This window comes from Rhea americana, unplaced genomic scaffold, assembly GCF_003343005.1.
Source record: "Rhea americana isolate MKP2758 unplaced genomic scaffold, rheAme1 scaffold_39, whole genome shotgun sequence".
NCBI classification, from domain to species: domain Eukaryota; kingdom Metazoa; phylum Chordata; class Aves; order Rheiformes; family Rheidae; genus Rhea; species Rhea americana.
In genome coordinates this window covers 1,639,098-1,663,239 of record NW_028186523.1, presented here as the reverse complement: position 1 = coordinate 1,663,239, position 24,142 = coordinate 1,639,098, and the positions used below count along the sequence as shown (strand labels likewise).

Below are 24,142 nucleotides of genomic sequence, written 5' to 3'. Positions count from 1 at the left end.
ACAGGAATTGGTAAACTGTTGCCTTCATATAAATCTCCTAAAATTAACACCAAAAATGCAATGGTATGTAAAAACAATCACAATTTTAAAATAAAGGTCTGTAATGGCATTAATTATGTAAACATATAAAAATGACACCTTAAATTGAATACATTTTATAAATGATAATGAAAGGAAAGTAATTCAAGTCTTTAAAAACAAACTATGTATTCCAGTTAATTAATCATGTGCTCCACTTTTATGGGTTATCGTGTTTAGATTCATATAAACATCTAGTAGGAYGCAGTTCTTCCAAGAAATGGAAAAAATATAGTCTCATTCATAYCAAAATGTGTATCACATATCTGAAAGCTGACATATAAAATTATCTTTACTGGCATTCCTCTTGAGCTTATTTTACTTTTTTTWAAATGTTTAAGTGATTTTTCAACGCTAGGCACCAAATTTACTGTATTTATGATAGTGTTTTAGTAGAAAAGTGAACATTTGAATAATCTTTCCAAGTGATTCTACAGAAATACAAAAGTGCTTGAATAAACAATAGCAAAATATTTTTGATTGTTGCTAAATCACTTCAGGAAATGAGAACAGTGCTATTACTAAAATTACAAAATTTGTCATATCAATTTTGTTGTGGTAAATACTCATACAGGAATAAAAACAATCATTGTACAACTGCTTCTATATTTTTCATCTGCTTAGGTTGAGCCCACTGATCTTACAAGCAGGTACAAAAATTAAAATAAAGAATACAAATGGTAGCATTTCCCCCCTACACCTTTTCCCCAAGCAGGTGACTGATCTTACAAAYTTTATTTATTTATTTTTCAAATGTGGAAAAGCTGCTGTCATTCCGATTGGGTATACTGTTGTATATATACATACAACTGTACACCAGCATAAAATTATCTGATGTGATATTGTTCCACTGGTATTCATGAAAGCTCAGATGAGTGCCTTCTAAACATGTAAGCCATAAATTTTCAGTGGTTGGTGATTTACATAAAGTTACTAGCTGTGACTCCAGTTAAATAAACTATAGTATATAAGCACCACATAAAAGCAATAGTGTGAGAGCTGTATTTCTACCCAAATAAAAAATAGGATACTGAGGAAACATAATCATAGTTCAAATGAAACAATGTGTCTTTTGTTTCATCTGTGGTTTACCAGATGCCTTACCTGATTCAACAAACTGCTCAGCAGGCTCAGTGGTCTCCTCAGATTCTGGTGATGTTGGCTGTGCTGGGACAGATCTTTCTTTAAGGCCTGCATTTTTCAGTTACAAAGTTAACTTCAGGGTTTTGTGTTTTGATTCAATTATATATTAAGAAAGAGACAATCTTGTTTCAATTATTTCAATAACAAAGGAAAAAATAATTGACATTAAACACTTCAAAAGGTATCCAAACAATAAATCATTACTACAGGGCCATCCTGATAAAATGCATATAAAGACTAAGGTATAGTCAGATAGTACAGTCAGATACATATTTTAAAGACCTAAAAAAAATATAATGAGAAAAACTATATAGAAATTTAAGCAGCTGTGTCTAGTTCAAAGTAACTAAACAAATTACTATGCTGCTCTCAGGGTCTGTTCAGTATTTATAAGAAAAGTATACAGTAGGGTTTTTGGAGTTTGGGTTTTTTTTTTTTTTAATCACCATTCTTCCCTTTGGGGAAAACAGTGCTTCATATGCCTATATGCAAATAATTTTATATATGCTTTTATGAATAACTGACTTGAACTTTACAAGGTACTGGTCATTATGATAGATTATCAGACCTTCCAAGATTTAAATAGGAATTTGTAAAGAAATCTTTAGATCTAACTTTGTCTTCAAAATCAAGTAATCTCAGTCTCTCATTTCTTTTAACTCTTGAGTTAGTACAGAAGAAAAGTAGGACTGATGGAATTCTGCCACCAAGATGCTTACTATTTATACCACTAAGACTTTATGGACCAAAACATGACAAAAAGCAAGCAATGACAACAATTATCAACATCAAGGTAAGAGATAAAGGTAATCTACATCTTACTCAGATAAATATCTGTCCAAGATTAAGCTGGTCATTAATTTACTGCCCTAGTTTCAGAAAGCATAGTGAAAAGCTTGAGAGATTATGCCATAGCCTAAGATATCACATCCTCRGGAAGGTTTATTGATGCTAACCTAATCCTCCTTTCAGTCATCCTTTAAGAAGGATTCAAGATTTAAACAAGATAGGTTCTGGCTGGATATAAAGAAAAAGTTTTTCCCTGTGAGCACACTCATCACCAGAACAGGCTGTCCACAGAGGTTGTGCAGTCTCCATACTTRGAGGTTTTCAAGATCTGACKAGACAAAGCCCAGAGTACCCTGGTCTTATCTCTGATTTGTCTCTGCTTTGAGCAGGATGTTGGACAAAGACCTCTTGAAGTCACTTCCAAACAGAATTCTCCTGAGATCCTATGATGGTTTTCCTACATTCAACTTTAAATATGAGTTGTGAGGTCAATTAAGCTAAAGATGCTTTCCTAAATAAACAAACAGCACCCCTTTTCAGGAAGAGAGAAAAAAGAAAAACAGAACAGTTTTTGACAGTAGTATGCAAAGAAATGAATTGAATTATAATGATTTAAGAAGAAGAGGCTACACTGTGAGTACTATTCTGCTGCCAAGACTCTTGTAAAAAGTACTGTAAGTGAAACAGCATAAGTATTGTATTTCAAGGCACTAAAGTTTAAAAAGTGTATGTTATTAAGTCCCTGCTGGAGTCAGATATATCTTAGTACAAATATGACTGGTGTGCCTCAAAGCAACTTTCTGTAAACTATAGAGATTTTATTATTTTATGAACTGTGACAAGCACATAYATTTATTCCACTATCCTACACATGTAACGTGAACAGGAGAAAAATWAATTAATCCTAATTTCACTTTTTGTATTATTTAAACTACCTTAAAAAAGTATTTTTAAAAAGTATCATAACTAAGAGCCCACTACTATAGAGTCAAGATCAGAAGCTAGAGGAAAAAAAAGACAAATCTACACCTTTCTTCTTTGCCAATTTTCTCCTTTCTCATTAAAAGAATACTCAAAAATATATTGGGCAAAACTTGCATTTACCTTTTGCTGCTGTAATACTAATGACTAAAAGAGTGAGAAGTTACTTCATTCTATAATCAGTTTTAAATACAGAATTTGGGAGAAAAAAAAAGCTAATAATTATTAGCCACATTCTCTGACTTCAGAATCTGGAAGAGTAGAAACAGCCACACTACTTTCACACATCCAATTACTACCTTATAATATACACGTCTTTAATATACACAACCGAGCCCATAACCTCTTGATAACCCTCATCTCCATTTTAAGACAACCACATCCTCTGCTTCACAAACAATAAATTTATTCAAAGCATTTCAAAAGATATTCAGTCCTTCACAACAAGCAAGCACTTACAGTGCATAAAAGAAGTGACGAGCAAATGCTTGTTTACCTTGCACATTTCTTACTTTTGCTTTGGTATTTTATAGGCCAGCTATCAAATGTGTGTTTCTCGCTGTTTCCTATTCAAACCTGCTATGTCACGTGTTTTTTGCGAGATAATCTTTCATCTGATATGGAAATAAAGCTACACTCAGTTTTTACTTTTTGTGCATTTTTTGAGTTTAGTTGGTAACTTGCCATGTTAAATTGAATGACAAGAATATTTTACAGAGATATGTAGCAGCACAACAAATCTCTTGGGCAAAAATCTCATTTTATTATGTGCCTATTTGTATAGCTTACAGTGCAGCTCAAAAGAAATGTTCTTTGAAAAAGGAACTATTTTAGAACCAGACAGACTTTGCGTCATATACATGAATATAYAGTAATTAGAAATTCATTCCAAATTTCACTCCCCAAACAGTTACAATTTCTGCCGCATTAGCGAAAAAAAAATGTGACATAAACTATATCCCTCTACCACCACCCTTGAGAAGAACTACGATTTTAGTGTTCCTCTATCAAATAAGTATCTCAATACCAAATAGAGCAAAGATGAATAAATATATCTTTATCATCATTGAAACTTAGAAATAAAACTCATAACACAGGGGCATTTATCAAATATAATTCCTGAAGGCAACAAATTTTTATATTGTTTTTAAACAAAAGGCTCCTTCAACATTATAATGTTCATAAAACACATCTTTTCCCCTTCTTCCCACATATATAAATGTTTGGAAAGTAGTTCAATACATCAATTCTTTCAATTATCAGAGCAAGAATCTTAAGGTACTGTTACTGCTTGCTACTGCTTTTATTTATTTTTAAAAAGTTTCCTCTTAAGAAATCAGATTGTATCTTACCCTGCTACACATCTTTTAAACTTAGGGATCAAAGCATCTTAGAGACACGTGTATGTGCTGTATCAGCATACATGCATTGTCAACAGTTTTATACAGCAAATTAAGGCAGAACCAAGAACAGCACATAGGAATCAACCTTCAGGATTTTATCTTATCATCACCCACATGCATACACTCTAGGTCTACTTCATTGTTTTATTTTCTTTAAAAAAATATGTAATATTACATAAAAATCTCCAACTGTCATCACAAATTTTATTCTGAATCTTCTGTAATTTTATTGGGCAATTAATGTTTCAAAATAAGCAACATTATTTGTCTAGTAAAATTAGAAAATATTCCTTTCCTMAATAAACAAGAAATCAAGTATAGATTCAATAACATCCTGAAGGATAAATCCTTCTGAAGAAATGTTTTGTAACATTTCTTATTTATATTTCTTATTTATTCTAATTAGACTGCTGGATAAATCACTCCTCATTGCTAAAAATATAGACGATAATAATAGCAAATTAACATAGGGCTTTTCTTTCAGAAGTGTCATGTATTTGAAAAGTGTTGTTTGAAGAAAATAATCTTWATAGCTGTTCTCTAATCAAGTTCAATTAGAATACAGAAATAAAAGAACACCACTTTTCTTTAAATAYGAATGAAACACAACATTATCCACTAATGATGCAACAGTCTAATTTTTATTAGCATTAACCAGAAGCTTAGGGTGGAAGATGGCTATAACGAAAAAGCAATTCTGAAAAATCTGACTCTGATTTTGAACAGTTGAATTATTTGGAAAACCCAGCCACAGTAAACTGAAGAGTTAATGAAGTTCAGACCAAAAGATAACAAAGARAAAAAAGAGGCAGAATATACTGTCAAAGGGTCCATAAAAATGGTGTAGTAGCACTTTGGCTGAGTATACACTGAAGTCACAGAGCTAAATGCAATACTACACAGACACTCAAACCAACTTAAAATAGTTTTATCAGTCTACTTAGGGCAACAAAGTTTAGCAGAGAGTAATTTACACTTCCTTACTATCATCCTATGACAATATGTTCCATTAATACCTTTTTTTCTTGGGAAAAACATATGTCAGATTTTCACTGTACGTGTCCAGCTAATCCTTGTTTGCTTTTAAACTTGTACTTGATACACACCAAGAAAATAGCATTTTYATACAAAGAAAAGAAAGTTTTCAGATTTAGATTGAGAGTGTGCTTAAAAGTAACTGGCATCAATCTGATATTTGTTTTCAATACACATACAGTTAGCCAAGATACATTAACATATATACATATTTGATTTTCACAGTAGACATTTTCCTTTTTTTTTTTTTAACAATGCCAGTACATGTGTAGCAGTTTTCAAAAAGCAATTATATTATTATATGTAACCTTTGTTCACACTTATCATTTCTACAAAACATGATCTTCTTATTGCTATATTTACCATATTCCTATAAATACACTGAATTTCTCATCCTTCAGTTCTCTTCCTACTTAGCACAATGGGAACTCTGTTTATTTCTTTTCTTTCTTGTCTTCCTTTGCTGAGCTTTCAGAAATTTTGGATGGGTTTTTAGCTATKTTTTTTGTTTCTTTGTCTTTTCCCACCTGAGTAGCACCATCCTTTTCACTGGCTGATTTTCTGGTAGTCTCCTTGGATTTTACATTTTTGTCTAGGCCTTTTTCCTTTTCCTTTCCTTTGTCTCTTTTAATCTTGTCAGAATCTTTCTTTAATTTATCCATCTCAACAATTTTCTTCTCCTTTCGATCAGCAGCATCTTTTCCTTTTCTGGCTTTCTTTTTTTCTTCCTCATCTTCGATTTCATCCTTCTTGGATTCCTGCTTCTCCTTTACTTTCTTGACTGGTTCTTTGGCTTCTTTTACTTTTTAGTTTTTCATTTTAAAAAGAGGGAAATGTTCAATAAGAGAACCATTTTTACATCAGAGAATATGTTTTTGAGCAACTATCTGCAAGCTTTGATCATCTTGCTTATAATGTTTGTTAAATATCAGTTTAAATGTGTTTAACTACTTAAGCTGTAAATAATTAATTGTATCATCTTCGACTTTTAGCAATATCTCACATCATGCAGTCATCCAATAACCTTAGCTTACTGTAATTGCATCTGAATAAAGCACTGAACTACCAAAAGACATGCCTCTATTATCTTACTGTTAACTTACTTCTTCAGAATGCTAACAACAGTTTATCTATGAGCATGAAAACCACATTTTTTGAATCTTTGATAATAGTATGAYCATTGTAGGGTCTAGAAACATCAAGAACATATCCAAAAGAAAATTTATTCACAATTTTTTCAGTTTACTAGAACAACAAATGAAAGTGCTATAATAACCCAAACCTACACTACAATATTTTACAGATATTGTTATCTCAGATTAGGCTGAATGCTGAAATGTATTTTTATACATATTTTAAAAAATAGAAAAACACAAATATAATATACTTAAGAATAAAGAAATAATATCCTTGTGAATTAAGTCAACTGCAAAAATGTTGTTGTTTAATTTGGTTTAATCATTTTCAATGAAATCAAAGTAATAATGATAAAACAATTCTTCTATCTTTGCTTTTCAATCTACGGTGCTATTATTTTTTTTTTTTTACCTACGTATTGTCTCTCTTGTACTTATTTTCTCTATTTAATTTATATTATTCATTTGGCTGTGATGCAGTATAATACACCAACAGAACAAGTCAGAACAGCATTCTTAAAATTTAAAAGCTGTTATTCACTTTAACTTTGCTCACTATTGAAAAATATTGTCACAGTACCAGCAATACTCCCCAGAATAGTTTTGAAATATAAAATACAGTAACTGTTTGTATTCAGACAAATGCTCTTTCGAGACCAACTGGAGTCAGTTTAGGTAAAGAGCATTAAAGTGACATTTCTCAACAACTGCTGCTAACAGCTGTGCAATGTTTCTATGAAATTAACAATTCAACTCTACAGTTCAAACAGTTAAAAATCACAATTTTTTTTATTTTATTTTATTTTTTACATAAAGCATTTGGAAAATACATCACAACAGTTCTTCACTYGTGTATCAAACATCTTTGAAAAATAAACCAAAGCACAAGAATGAATGGTTAAATGACATTTATTAAATTCTTAGAAACACACAATTTTCCCTAAGTCATATCAAGCACAATGCAGAACAAAAGGTAAAAATTGCAAATTGCATGCAAAGATGCTACGAAAAATTTAGATGGACATGAGAGCTTTCCCCAGCAGATGTATTTTCTCTCTAATGTGATTTCCTATCACAAACAAAAAAAGTATTTTTCACATACTGCTAGGGAAAAAAAAAAAAACACAGAGTAGACTAAGTGTGTTTAATGTAACAAATAGACTGCATTCTTTACATAGTAACATGGTGTGCGGAGATAACTGAGCATGTTTTAAAAGTCAAGACGTAGCAAAGGTGGTGTTCWTCTGGGAGTAGAATGCTTTGCTTGGACTAATTACTTCTTAGTCTGTTTGTTACACTAAATGCCTGTTGTTTTCATAGCCATTTAATTACAAACTGGATTAATTTCTTATATTCATACATGTTTATAAATTATATATACATTTATAAGATATATAAATAGAACATATGTATTACATGTTTCTTCTAATAATTTTATATTTAAATGAAACTATACTATAACCACTATTCCAGCTGATTTCTTTGGTAGGCATTGTGCCAGTTCTCTCTCAAGTACACCAACTTAAACTTTTATACAATTTTATATATATTAAATAAACACTAACTCAAATAAAGAGATCTTCAAGTATATGCAATAAATTGGTCTCAAACTATCTTGCTTTAAGCTTGGAAAAATAAAGATGACCAACCCTACAAATAATATTACTTGTGTGAAGAATTCCTGAACTTTACCTATTTTTTTTCCCGTAAGAATGAAATGGTTGAAACTATTAAAGCGTAGACTTAAGCAGAAATTAAGGTACTCAAGTCCGACTACAAGAAAATAATAGTATTATGAATTCATGAAAGATAACTAAAAAGATTAGGCACTGAGCAAATCCTGAGTATGCATCAAATTTCTCTTTTTTTTTTCACACAGAATAAGAAGTAAACATTAAATACTTATAAGCCAGAAAAGACAATTGCTGTAAAAATGTTTGCTTGCACAAATTAAAAAAAGAATCTCCAGTTAGGAAAGCACTCATGTTGCCATTAAATTATAATCAGTAACAAAAAAAAAAAATCTGAAAAATGGATTGGATAATAGTTTGCTGCACTGTCGGACATAATTAGCCAACACAGGTAATATTAGTAAATATTATTATAACCTTATTTGCCACAAACATGCATTTCAGACATATCTGCTAAGGTTCACTGACAAAAAGAATATTAAAATACCTTTGACTTTAGTTTTTTTCTTGGCTACCCCTCCTGGCTCCTCACCTGATACRTTGTAAAATGGAAATAGGTTATGAATATACTTGTGATGTTCAACAATAATGTATGATATACATTTTCATATATACACACACAGACACATATATGAGATATAAYATTTTCAGATCTGCCATTAAAAAAAATCTTTATATACCACAATGCACTGCTAAGGAGAGATACCAAATGTTTGCTCATTAAGAATATAGTACCTTCAATAGCAAAACCAAGACAGGTACTAAGATGCAAGGYTCAATAACCCAAGTAAAGCATCATACTTGCTTGCACACTATTTGAGATGCTTATGAAACTTTTTAGAACTAGCTTAGTTCTCTCCACACAGCATGGTGCCATGCAGTTATAACCACTATCCTAGCTGATTTCTTTAGTAGGTATTGCATCAGTTTGCTGTCAAACCCATCAACTTATATTTCTATATAATTTTTTATATACTTAATAAATACATTAAATAAGAGAGCTTCAAGTGCCTACATATTGTAGATAGCATAAAGTGATTTTTTCCTCACAATGAATTACAATCTATATTTTATAAAACTAATTAGAATAAAATTCATAATTAAGAAGGAAGCCTCAGAATGTAGAGAGCAAAGGAAGGGAGAGTACTTCCTTTAGGCCACAACACTAAATAGATATTTAGTTTTACTTTATTTTCATTTCTAGTTCTAGCAGTTTGAATACTATATTCAATAAAAAACAAGTATTTTGTAAAAGGTATTGCTCATATCCCCAAAAGAAGCTGCAATTTCATTTCAATCAAAATGCTTACTATTTTACTTAAGACTTCTATATAAAATAAGCCTTACTCTACAGACAAAGCCAGGTACTGCAAGATGCTGACTGCCTTCTTTCCCCTTTTAGCTAACAGAAACTGAGGTCATTCAGCAACTTGTGGAAGGTAAAAGTCTTCCCCAAAATATGAATGATAATTAGCCTAATCCTTCTAATACCATAAAGGGACGGGATTATCATTATCATGCTACATAATTTTTAAGATCTAAATCCTCTAGACACAACTATCTTAGTCACAAAAATCAGGTGGCTCGCTACAGGAAAACTGCCCAAAAAAGTTAGTATAAGCTACGCTAAATATACTAATTCATATATCACTCCGGTAAACAAAAGGAGATATTCACATGTYCCAACATTAAGCTTCTGATCCAGACATACCAGGCTTCTACATCAGACATCTGTATCTCGAGTTCATATTCCCAGAGAACAATATACAACTACCTGGACTGTCTCAGTACATCTCAACAATTATTCTTTAAAAATCTACATTAACAAATAATACATTTAATTGTATCTGTTAAAAATGTCACTGTAATCAAGCTACATTTAATTTCTATCTCATATGTTTTCATACATATGGTATTATTGCCAAAATTTTTCTAAAATGGGTTGCCCAGGTTAAAGAAAAAGAAAATTAAATCAATTTCCCTACAAACTCTGTCTTGGATATGAAAGTCTTCTTGAGCTCCTGCTGCACAGATTATCATAACTGATGAGATACAGAGTTTCTAACTTGACCAAAAATATAGTTTTTCAACCTTATTGCTTCTAGGCAATAAGTGTGTGTAACTATGATTAAATAAATCACCTATTCATATAAAAGGAAGAATAGAACCCAACTTTCTGTCATATTACACTTCAATGCATTAACAAAGAGTAAAATTCAGAGAGCTAATCTGAACAAAGCCATATTTAAATTTGTTCCCAGCTCTCTCCTTTTTCATAGTAAAATAAAATACTACTGGATATTTTAAGATAAGATCTAAAGACCATGTCTTGACTGGAAAAGCAAAAATTTTTATRGAATTCTGCACATAAAAATTGCCAAACAGATATTTGAAGTAATGTTTAAATAAAAAAAAAAACCCAACTATTTTGAAAGGCAGATTACAAAATACCTTGATCATAAATTATTGCTGTTCCACTTGTTAATAAATATTCAGACAAGCTGTAATTAATTTAAATCTACTTTTTATACAATGAATAGCATTAATTCTCTCAGTAACTTATCAATACTTATTATATTTTAATGTAAAATGAACAGAATCATTTACTGTTAAAATATCTAGAATAAAATATTTCAAAATCTTAATTATGTAATAACCACAAGACTATAATATGTACGGACTTGATCCCTAAGATGACTACAATATAGGAAAACGAATCCCAACCAGCCTGAAGGAAAAGGTAGGTGTAAAAAACCTTAGCTTTTCCAAAATAACAACATTCTGAGTTATACGATCTATGAGAACGTAGCACTTTAGTAAACTCATTGGCAAAAATCTAGGCTCTTAGAGCCCTTTCAGCATATAAGCCGTTGGGAAGAATTTTATGACTCTCACAGCTGAACTCATAGACCSTCATTCTGAGTTACAACTCAAGTGCCTTAAGACTTTTTTGATCTAGTTTTAAGTTCCTACTTTTTTTTTCACTTGGTTACATCTTAAAATTAAGTCCTGTAGTAGCAATGCTAAAAAAAAGTTTACAAGCGCATATAGAACAATGTCAGACATGAATGCTATTTGAGCCAGTATATTAAAAATAGACATCAAGTTAATATATTCAGATATTTTCCTAACATTTTCCAAAGATCTACTTTCAAAAGCTATACAAAACCCACAATATTCATATCAAAATGGTTTTCTTTATGCAGTGCTTAATTGTAGAAAACTTAGGAAATATCTTGACTTGACTGATGCTTTCAAAGCTAAAATATTACAAAGCTGTCCAATTCTGCAACAAAATCCAGTTGTTTCCTTCATTTCCCCCCCTCATAAAAATATTCAAAAACATCCACAAAAAGAACCCATAAGAGATCATAGCTTTAGAATTTCAGCATTAGAACAAAAAATATATGAATACTATTTTTATCAGAAAAATAACCACTGCAAAACAAAAATAGATAGCACAAAGCACTWAAAATCTTTTTAAGGACACTATTTCGAAGATGTTGACAGTTTGTATTCATGTATTTTTTTAAACTAAGAAACCTGAAGTCGTTTCTAGAATAAACAAGTTTTATATTCTTCATTTAGTAATACTAGACACTTTACTACATTTACCATTCAAAGTTAGTAAAAGGCTTTGACACATGAACAAATTTCTTCTTTCTTATCAATTTCACCACATCTAYCTGCCTAAGCCTTTTTAACTTGCAACATCATGTAGTAAATGTAAGTTAATTTAAGGTGGCTTCTGCACTTACACGTGAAAAGGAAGAGGCTACTTCACAATTACTGCAGAAAAAGCATACAGTCAAAGTTAGCACAAAGCAGCTGACAGATTGCAGCATGCTACCCTTCAGCAGTTTGTGCTTCATAGCCTGGATAATAGAACAGAAAGTGTCAAGCTTTATATTTTAGAGCGTGTGTTCAGACTGCTGTCATAACTCACAAGACCCCATCAAATGTGAGACTAGTGCAATGATTTTCATGCTGTTACACCAGCAAGCTTTTCCCAAGCTATTAATCTTTACTTTTTGTACACACAATCTCTCTCATCACACAGAAAAATACCAAAAGATGTTAAAATTGAGGAACGAAGAAATCAAATACAAATCTGTAAGCAGAAGCTGGTGTCAACCTGCTTTCTCTCTCCTCCTCCCCTTTATCTTCTCCAGAAAAACTRCAAGGCAGAAAAATCTGGGATTCTTTCTCTGTGCACCTGCACATAATTATACTACTGCTTTATATTTGTAATATTCTACATTGGGTATACAAGGTCTGCTAAACAAAATAACTTGCTCACAGAAGGCTACAAGCCACTTACCTTAACATTAATTCTTTCTATCTATTACCCGTATACAAGTTGCCAGGTATAGCAAGCCTGCAATCCTCCCAAATGCAAGAGAGTTTTGTCATTCACACAGCCTGGCATAAAAAATTGCAAAAAACACTCTTGATCTATTCTCAGTAATTTGCTTTAAAATATCTTACTTATTTAACTGCATAATTTTCTTTTAAATACCTTCCTTATGTAACTATAACTTTAGAAGAAACATCTGAATTGGAGACAGGATCAGCTGAGACAAAGCATTTTTTAAAAGATAGGTGGTTAATTTTTTAAACCAAGGCCTTTGAATTGAGATAAATTGAACAGCTTGCTTCAAATTTTATGAAAGACAGAAACATTTGGTGAGAATTGATGCTGACAGAAAGGAGACTCTTTGCTCAGTTAACTTCTGAATAGCAGAGAACAGCGTTACAGTTGGTTTGGGGGGGGGTCAGTTTTTTTGAAAGACGGCAGAAAGCATTTTCATTTCTGAAGTCACGGACATACGTTGCATCTTGTACGAGAAGACATAAGAATCCAATAAGCAAGTCTTTTGTCTTGGTTAGCCTCATCTTGAAGRTGTCATCCTAACCGATCATAAGATAGACAGTAATTAATGGATTTCATACTGCTGTGACATAATTATGACAGCTGTTCAACTGATGGCAACTGAATGGGGAAAATAGTACAGACATGTCCAAAATGCCTAAACCATATGCACCAACTTTATCCTGCCCTTCAATACTAATTAAATCAGGCTTAAAATTTTTTTGATTTTGCTATCTGATCATTAACTCTTATGAACTGAAATGAAATTTCTCCTAACACTTCAATGCATTCTTCCTCTACACCTCCATCCAACAGTAACCTGCACAAACAACTGTCATAAAAACTTAATTTCTTCTAAGGTCAGTCACTGGAGATGCATTAATAATACAGAACTAATATAAAATGAAACCTACAAATGACAACACTCTTTGAAACAAATTTCAAGAGTGAGAGATTGAACAAACTCTCAAAAAGCAAAAGCTTTTTGAGAAAAATGTACTTACAAAAAGTACTTGCATTAATAATTTCAACATTTTTCTGTTTATTCTGTTCAATTCTAAGTTGTTGTATGAGTATTGATTTTCTTTTTCATGTAAAACCCTCTTACTATCAAACTAAATATTGTTGAAGGTGGTCACAGAAATCTGGGGTTCAAACCTTCCATAAGTTCTCAGCCATTTCAGATCTATGCATATAAAAGTTTTTGTCCTACACATTGCTTACATTAGTATCACAACAAAGCAAGCAAAAGCTTATGCTACAAATGTTAATGCAGTATTTATTTAGAAGGCTGTTGGCTTCTGCTCAAGACTGGTAGTTAAAATAGCAAACATTTACCAACACTGGAAAAGAGCAGAGAAAAGCATCTCACATACTTCCAAAAAAATTGGCCACACTGGAAGACTACAACTTTTTTTTCAAGCCATAGACATTTACTTCTGCACCTCTTTAAAATTTAATTTAAATCACCTGTAAGGAATATGAAGGTAACTAATGAGAGCTCTGTGTTCATATAAATTATATATATAAAAAAAAAAAAAAGGAAAGAAAGAAAAGAAAATTTATCTATAACAACTAGTAAATTCCAATCATTTAAACATCACATCTTCCTCATAGAAAACTTGGAACAAGCATTAGAAGTTTTTAACTACTTTAAGGACTCATACCAAAAAATTATAGACAGAAAGCAGCAACTTTGCCTTTTAAAATCATTTTAATTCTCACCAACTTTGAGGTTGTCTGGACTTCTGTAAAAACTGTTTTTCAGTGTCTTTTATATCACTGATAGAAGCAACAATTCAGATTAAAACTTTAGATTTCAATTGTGCCAACTAACTTCAAATACATTTTGTAGGGACTTGGAAAGAACGATTGCGTTCTACTTCATTTCTTTGCTTATTCGCATACTTAGCTTAACCTTTCTGCTGTTAAATTGCTTTTTTGGAAAGCTTCCATGCTGATATAACTGAAGATTCATCCGAATCTTAATACTGCCCTTACTAGCCAAATCCTTCCTGACATTGTAACAATTAACATAATTAAAGACATAAAAATAAATAAATTAATTAAACTATTTTGCTCTAAACAAGAAAGGCAGGAGTGTCAACAAGGAAGAGCTGTCAAACTCCTCGCCATTGATGGGGATTTATCTTTCAACAGGAAAAATAATAGGCAAGAGCAAACATTTCTGAGAAAAAAATTACATTCTGGAAAAGGGTGGGACAGGAAGAAGAGGAGGGGAAAAAAGAGCGTGAAAAGGAAAAAAGGAAAATAGGAAAAAAGAAATGGGAAGAAAAAAGAAAAAAGAAAAAAAGGAAAAAAAATTGCTTTTCTTCCCTAGATCTCAAATACTTTGCTAGTTTCTTCCACTTTCTAAGAAACAAGAAACTTCTCAATTATATTCCATAAACCTAAGACATTTTTTCAATATATATTTTTTTCTTTACCTTATGCCTCATATCTCCCGCACTAAGAAATATGCAAGTTATGTGCTATTAACTTTATCGTATCGTAACTGTTATTTAGTTGAAAGAAAATGTGACTGATGCTGTGGCTCAAATGTAGATCTTATGAAGCAACATTTCTGCTACACATATACCGTAACTTTTTTTTTTTTTTTTTTAAACACAATTGGGTAGAACCATCTTGTATTTGAATTAATTTTTTTGAACATGCAGGTTAAATTCCTTTAAAATTGCCATGCCAAAGCAGGTAAAAAAATATTTAATTTTAAACAGGTTAAAATCTCAGCCTGCATCCAATAGCATTAAAACTTGAGTATAAGTCTTATATGATAAACAGATATAAATCTAAGCAAAATTAGCAGGCATTCTTACAAACGATTTTGTATAATTTTAAATAATAAACTATTTGAGTACAGTATTCATGTATTAAAATGACAGCTCAGAGCTTTTGGGACACAAAATAAATTGAAGAACACAATTATAAACTACCTTTTCTATGCCAGTAACTTAATGATAGCAGACAAAATACACAAAATATTTTTGGAACAACTGTTCCAAAATAGTTTTACAGAAAAACAATTAAACTTTGAAAAACTGCATCAAGTTTTTGAATTTAGCAAGAAAAGGACAACATTAAATTCTAATTTCTAATTATCTTTAATATTCAGCATTACAAAGAAATACATAATCACAGCTTCTCACTTTCATAAAAGGCCCATCTTAAAAATTGAAACAAAATCAAGACAGCCCTTGTGGTGTGATTTCTATATAAAAAGATATGACTGAAAACTTATTTTGAAAACAGACAAGTCAGTGGGAATAAACCGTATAATGACATAGTATCTTCTGAATACAACAAATGTTGGCTAACTTTAAAATAATATTTTGTAAAATTTTCAAGCACTTTTCAGTGAAGTGCTTTTACTTGAACTGTTAAAAAATATCTATCTGAGAAATCAGTGAATCACAAAATAAGTTATTTATTAAAATTATATAGCATAGAATTATTGTTATGTCTATGATTAAGGATTAACATATAAATATATATTTACATAATGCAGTCATGCRAGAACACTTTACAATCAAGGTGGTTACAAAATGCTTTAGTTAATGTTTGCTAGAAACACAAATGTTATATTGTTAACAGTAGCGGTCATTACACTTAGTTTTGCAAGTTTTGTGCACAAAACGCACAAATTGAAGCAAAAATATACAGAAACCAACTACACAACTGAAAATGCACTTTTTATTCTACATATTTACACAACAGTGTAGTATCTGTCTTCCTGTCACAAAAATGGAAGAGTCACTGAAAGACTTTCAACTAGTGAAACTACATTACATGGCTGATTTTAGTTCAATGTTTAAAGCATTCATTTAGGARTTCCCCCTCAACACCATAGATTCCTGTCACATTAAGACTGATGACTTCATGGACATTTTTGAAAGCCAATCAAATTAGTCTCTYGGTCATTGGTTCTGTAAATCCAAAATAACGCAAGTCTTTTTTCCCTGAACCCCTTCATTCTGTGACGTACCATCAACATCATCTGCAGCTTCGCTCTCTTCTTCTTCTAGTATTTCAAAAGGAGTCAATACATCATAGAGAAATGAGAGAAAGCCATAAAACCAATCAGAGCTTTCCTCTGCTAAAATATTAAGGACTTCCTCAAGGGAATCAATATTTTCATTACTGTCATCTTTGGTCAGGCCTACACAAGAATAGAGGAAAGAGAAAAAGAAGAAAAAGGACAGCAGTTAGGTGGAAAGAGAAAACTGTAAAAGGAGGATCTTTGAAAGACATCTCACGTCACAGACAGCAGTCTTTACAGGAAAGCTAATTAAGGAATAGAAAGATGTTAAAAAAAAGTTTCATTCTGCAAAGTACAGACTATAATTTGGACAATAAACATGCACAATATTCTGCAATATTTTAAAGAAGCCAGTATTGGTTTCTCTTTTATTCTTTCTAATCCTAAAACAATTTCATTTATATTCAGTTATCTTCTTGTGATATTTACTGATTAAAAAGCTGTTTTAAGTAAGACTTCTCCTACTTAAAATTATCCAATTYRACTCTTTTTTTAAAAAAAAAGAAAAAAATCTTATTACAATTTGAGAGCTTGTAATTAACAGCCAAGAATAACATTTAAAAGGAAACCGTTCTTAAACAAAACATGGCACGGACATAGTATTAATGGTAACATGTCTTTTATCATGCAGAATTTTGATTTTGCTTAGAAGTGAGGACTCTGCTGCATTTTTGTTTAGTTGGTTTTTGGGGGGTTGCTTGCTTGTTTGTTTTTTTTTTAACATGCTTACCAGTCATCATTTCTATGATATACGTTCTATATGATGCACTTGATGCTCAGGAGTTAATTCCAAAGTTGAGGATATAGAGAAGAATAGATAAAAATCAACAAGTATCCAGTATCAGGAGAGATTAAAATTTATTTTTATTATCCTCACGTATAGTTACATAGAAAATCTTAAACAGAGATGCCTGAAGTAGAGATAGTCAGAACAGCGAAGAAAGAGCATATCACATCAAAACTCTTTTGAGACCAGGACTTAGAATCYGGGCTAAGAGACACACTGATCTCACTGTTGTTTAAAATACAAACAAGCCATTGTAAATGATATCTTTTTGGGTAGTAAAATCCACAATTTTACAGTCATTACTAAATAACTAACATTTCAACTTTTCCATTCTGTGCAAAGAACAACAGAATGATCAAGCAATGAAAAATAAGTTTTAAAGGGGAAGAGGGAAGAATTTCCCCCACTTCTAACCAGAACAAACCTGTGTTTATATTGGAAGAAGCAAAAAAGTGGGCTAAGGGTGAAAACAGGTTGTTGAGACAAAAAAAATAATAATAAATAAATAAAATAAAATAAAGTGAACATGTTGCACATGCAGACTACAAAACAGTATTAGGTGCAGGTTAATGAAACATTCAAGATAGGAGTCTACAGTAGAGACACTTAACACATTTCAACACGTTTTTCTTACAGCACATAGTGAAAGTATCAGTGATAACTCTGAGGAAACTTCCAAGTCCATGATGTTCCACATCCTTGTACCTGGATGTCCAGAACCTCTACTTGAGTGACCAGCCATTCTCTTTAATTTTTCACTGGATAGCCCAAAGGTTTAAAAATGACAGACTGAATCCAGGAGGCAATCAAGGTATTTTAAATATCCCTCTCCAACTTCTTCCATGGCTTAGTTCTATAAAAATTAAATTTTATAGACTTAACTTTTTGCAGGGTCGAGAATCATCATTGTAATTGCTTTACAAACTTTGGACCAAAAAAGATGCAAAGACAGAAACCAAAATGACTATATTTACTGAAGAATGAAATCTGAATTTTAGAATGAAAAAAAAAATGAATCTAAGAGAAAGCTCAAAGAGTTATAAAAACAGAATTATAAATATTATTATAATTCTCTTCTATCAGAACTTGGCTTTAAAAAGAGAATATATTCACATAGTCTTTAGATAGCATTTCTGTAAACAAGTGAAGAAGCATATAGAGGCTCCTATCCCCATACTAACTGAAGAACTGGACTCTTGGGCAGTATTTCTATAAAATGTAACATGGAATATAACAGTATAAACAGCATATTTTCTTTGCAAAGGTTAAGACACCAAAGAGAACTGTAGAAAGTGGAAGATATGTCTTACAAGAAAAAACACACTTTCCTAACACTTCTTTACAAAGACTATCTAAGATGAATCTTATGCATTTTAAATCTAAAAGAAGTTTTAGCCTTAGCAACAGAAAGCTAAAGTAACACATATTGTTTTATAAATTCATCTGACTTTTTTAGAAACAACTAAAATAAATAAATAAAGCATGAATAAACACTCTACATTTTTGTCTTCAATCAAGACAGCAAACTTCTGTCAGACTGGTTAGGCACTGTCCACATTTTTCTTCACCATCATCCAGAAGAACTGCTTTTCAAAGTCAAATGCATGTACTAGTAAGCGTACGCAAGCCTGATAAGAAGSACCTAAAATTATCTGCTGACATGGAATGTTCCATGAAATGGAACTGCCTCAGCAGGCTGCCATGTTATTCCAAATCAGTAACTTAAAGGAAATAATCTGCTTTATTTCAAGAGATGTCTGAAAATTGCCACTTGTCTCAAACACAGATCTAAGGAACCACAATCTTTATCTATACAAGTGTTACTGCAATCATAGTGGGCCACGTTATCTTATAACTAATCAAAAAAAGAAAAAGGCCTTTCTTCTCTTGCAAACACCTCTTAAGAGAATGAGCTTATGTGAGCCTTTAAGACCTGAAGACGCTACGGCTGAATATGAAAAAAATGGAAAATAAATATCCTGCACAGCTGAGCTGTTCAAAATCATTCTTTTAACTTCTACTATAGCATCACAGATTTTCTGAATGAGTAACCTTTATCGGATTCTTTGCAAACATCTTTTTCTGCTATAGCTGAGCTGGAAAGAAAAAAAGAAATTGCTGGTTTATGGAGTTAGGATTCTACTGTTGACTTCCTTTTGAATGTTCACTGAACTTTTTTTTTTTCAATTTTTATTAGAAAAGATGAGAGTGTAAAAATACCTCCAAGGATTCTACTGCAACAGACATTGGTGCTTACTCTGTGTTTTTTGAAATCCTAGCAAAGCTATTGCTTCTCTGTCCTTTCCTTTAGGTAAAGGGCGTACAGATATTTGACATTCGACATTCCCACTGCCCAGAGAATTTAACTTTTTTGAAGTCTGAAAGACATCTTTATCTTTTCTAGTTCAGAGAATAATTTCTTTCAAAGAACAATCAAAATGAGGTAGAAAGAAAGTGGGAAAGGGAACAACTGGTAACAGAAGCCTTTGGAGGAACAGATCAAGATACCTCTGTTCAGGCAGTAAAGAGTTCAGTAAACACTGGCACAAGAAGAGCTCTTACTAACTCGGTCTTCCACCAACTGGAATGAGAATGTCAATTCAGCAGCGAGAGTAATAAATGAAAGAAACAAGAAGTAAATGCAAAATCTTCCTTCTGTTAAAGGGGAGCAAGAGTGCAGAAAAGGAAAAGCAGGATGAGAAGCAGCCTAAATTTTCTACCACTGATAATTTTGTTCAAAAGATAATTTGTCAATGTATAATCAACTCAATGAAAACAATAAATAAAATAAAGAAATAAAAGCAATACAAACATGGTGGCCTAAATTCTCACATATATCCATGAAACAAAATATCTGTGAGACAACTCTATACTAGCTTCAATACATTTTTACCATAACACTTGTAGGTATTGCTGACATAAGGAATACATATGCATTCTCATAATGGATAATTAGGRAAAAAAAGGATATAAAACTAATTCAATAGGGCTCAGCCTTGGCTGACTTGCTGGGTTATTTTCTTTGCCTTTTTTTTTTCTTTTTTTGGTGGGGTGTGGAGGAAGGAGCAGTTCTTCACAAACGCTTATTTCAAAATCACACAAATGCCTAAAGAGAACTTAAACATCAAACCTCCTCTGCTTCCAGCAAATAAAAATAAWATACTCTATAATATCTGACACAATAAATAAATAAATTCATTAAATTTTAAATCCTTCTATTCCAAGTTATTAGCTACTATACCGACTTTCAAAATAAAATACAAATTTGTGTTGGTAGATGCATTTCTCATAATGAACTTCAGAATACATTTATTATTAAAATACAAATCAAATATTTAAATTCTTAGTGAAAAACAAAGCTTATGGAAGAGGACATTAAACCACTGTAGATGCCAAAGATTTTAAATGTACATTGGTTTAATAATAGTAAAGAAGGGGAAAGAATGAAGCATATAACTTACTAGCATTAATACCAAAAAGTAGTATTGCTTTTTAAGTCTATCTTTAATTAGCAGAGAAACCACTTGTTGTTATGTAGTCTCAATCAGAGAAAAATCCAAGCAAATAAGAGGTCTTAAAACATAGGAYAGATACTAACAAAAATTCCATAAAYGAAAAATACAAAGGAGTCATGCATTCAATTATTCAAAAAGTTATCCTCATGCAGCTGAATATAGGCTTACTACAATATATGTTTGTCTTTATTAATTTCAAAGACTTAATTTTAGAAACAACTTCAARAGAGACTCTTTTAATTTCTGTATATTTAAAATAATTACACTATTCATTAAAAAACTGTGGACATTTATCGATGTCTTTCTTAAATTGACCTTTTCCCTTATGTTCCTCATATATTCAAGAAAATATTTTTGAATTTAAGTGAGAAAAAAAGTCACATTTATAAGCAACTTTTCAAAAATAAAAAACAACTTTTGATCTGTGACCTTTTAATGTCAAGTTTGAAGTATCAGGCTTAATACACGATAAGACAAGCTTATAATAGAAATACTATCATGTACTGGTGGAATCACCAGGTATATCATGTTCCGTAAAACAGAGATATAACAAAGCAGCAGCATGTTTCTGGCTACCAACTTGGCTATCTGAATGAGACTAATATGAACCACAATAGAGTATGATATCCACTTTCCACATACTACACAATTATTTGGGAGAAATAGACTGAAAGATTAGAATCATAACTACACAAAATATTATCTTATTCAAGATTTATCTTTAGTGCCCAATTTGTAGCTCTGAAGTCATTCAGAACACTGGAGATTCCCTGGATTGCCTCTCACATTCACATCACTGGAAATTGGTTGAATAAGTTCAAGGTTTTTATTAGGGGTTTTTGTTAACCATGAAGGGACTAAATAAATAACCCTCCCCCCTCAAAAGACTTGCTCATTTCCACAAATATAAATGGAAAAAATAAACTGACAATAAACTGATTTTTAAGGAGTAAAAGTCTTAAATAGTAGGTAATAATGTCCTAATTTACTGTGGATAATTTCTACCAGTTTGAGACATTCCATTCTGCCCTCAGCTCAAGCCATCTACTATGTTGGGAGTTTGTTTTGTTTTTACTTACTAGATTTGTGTGCTCACAATAGGTTTACATTTGAAAAAAATCAATTAAAGAAAAATAAACTTTCTAACATCAGTTATGCAGGAAGTATCTGTCCAAAGCCTGATCACTTCACCATGAACTTGATGATAGTGCTTTACTGTTAGAAGATGCAGGTAGAACGGTACTCTTATGAATATGCCTACTGTTTAGATTTCTCTCTGAAGAACCCTTGTGAGCAGAAAGACATATTCTGTAATAATACAAGGAAGAATATGTCTAAGACCAGCTTTTCAGTGTCAAAGAAGAAAAATCCATGATATATAGGATTTCTGAAGGGCAGAGAAATTGAATAAAGCTGTCAAGAATTCAGAATAGAGGGAATATACAATATAAAAATGCTTAAAAAAATATAGTTACATAAGAAGAAATACCCGTTAGAACACATGTTAAAGTGGGCCTGGCCTGACCTGTCTGCATGAACAGTATTTCAACTCTTGAAGTATCTGAAGTCCTGATTCTGATTAATTTATTAATAATCACAGTGATCTTGCAACAGTTGATACAGTAACACCAATCACCAAAATTTAAGATTATTCTGTAAGTACTAAATACTTTCCACTTATTAAGTGGAATATTAAGGAAGAGTTCCTACAACTTGCATTAAAAAAATGATTTAAATTATTCAATTAGAAAAAAAAAATATTGTTATAACATTAAATAAAAACCAAAAATGAACTACGGCAACTAAATTATACAGATTATTCCACCTGTGTTTGTACTTGCCTAGCAAAACTTTAGCATCTTCTACATCAAAATCTCCATCTCCATCAGCATCATAAATACCAAGCTTGCCTAAAAATGCAAAGAGAGGAGGAGGAGAGAATTAGGGATTAAAAAAAGAAAAAAAAAATCGAAACTTGTTTGCAACAGAGTGCTTTCAATACACAATCATTGACTATCAGTGCTAGGCTGTTTCCATACTTTTTTGGATGATTTAGCGCTGCTTGCTTAACCACACTTTAAATTTCGTGGAAAAAATTAGAAATATTTTAAATTCCTTTCTGCACTTCCTAGACTTTAAACTGAATACAAGTTAATATTTTTCAGCACATTTCTTTTGGTCCTTGCAACTGTAAAACAAATATATAATTCAACGATGAAACAGTGTTTTGCTCAGAATAAAATTTAACTTTACAAGGAACACTCAAAGAGTTCAAGCAGTGAAAAAACAATTACAAGAACAATCAATCAAATAATCATCATTTGTTTGCAGTTTATATGCTGCTTGACATTCTACACTCAGAAAAAAAGATAGCTATATTGTATTAGTTCTAGTGCTATGTTAATAGAATAGAAACAAATTACTTCTTGGACAATGAAATAATATTCCTAATTTTGCCAGCAACTATCTAATCTAATGCAGCCAGAAAAGGTATCCCTTTACACTAGTCCCTTTAAAGTATAATCAAAAAAATAAATTTTTTTTTTCCCTTTTCATCAGGTGCCTCATTTTTCTTCCATTTTTGAAGAATGAAGCTCTACCAGCCTTGGATGTAAGCAAAAGGAGAACATAGTTTCTCTTCAAAAAGAAATTTTAGCAYGGAATTGAGATATTGACCATTAGGTGTACCTTGGAATCAGCAAGTGAGTAGTGATCTAATTAGTCYTGATAAAATTCAAGCTTAACTTTTAATAGGACTGTAATTCCACATACTGCTTGCAGAAGGACTCTGTAGGACCTTCCAGTTTGTCAGTTAACAATTAAATTTGTCACTGTCTTTAAATGGAGGCAGAACCTGACTTTTATTAAAATATATGGAAAATAATTCTTAATATGGTATATAGAATTTAGAAATCAGATTTGTGGAAATATTTGTCTAAATATTTTGTCTAAAATAAACTATAAAAAGGTCATCATCACTGTAATGAAGCAATCAATCAGAAAAGATCTTTACTGGTTTGTGGTTAAATGAAATAAATGCAATAACCTAGGAATACGAAGAATCATATCAAGAACAGGAAGAACATCTAAAAAAGAAAATAAATGTCTGTTTTTTTTCATGTTGTAGTAGAAGAATAGTAACTTTTCAAATTAAA

At 31.5% G+C, this 24,142-nt stretch overlaps 1 protein-coding gene across 10 annotated transcripts in view; it reads right to left on the bottom strand.

Annotated features, from left to right (window-relative positions):
• The window catches only part of ASPH (aspartate beta-hydroxylase), a 118,060-nt gene that overhangs the window by 74,208 nt on the left and 19,710 nt on the right, over nucleotides 1-24,142 (bottom strand). For 7 of the 10 annotated variants that reach the window (XM_085313552.1, XM_085313542.1, XM_085313543.1 and 4 more), the window contains 3 exons: nucleotides 22,829-22,897; nucleotides 8,744-8,788; nucleotides 1,183-1,269 (listed from right to left, as the gene is read on the bottom strand). In XM_085313552.1, coding sequence (XP_085169678.1) covers nucleotides 1,183-1,269; nucleotides 8,744-8,788; nucleotides 22,829-22,897 — 201 coding nt within the window. The remainder of the gene's footprint in view (nucleotides 1-1,182; nucleotides 1,270-8,743; nucleotides 8,789-22,828; nucleotides 22,898-24,142) is intronic. The other 3 variants (XM_085313546.1, XM_085313551.1, XM_085313550.1) reach the window with 2 other exon arrangements.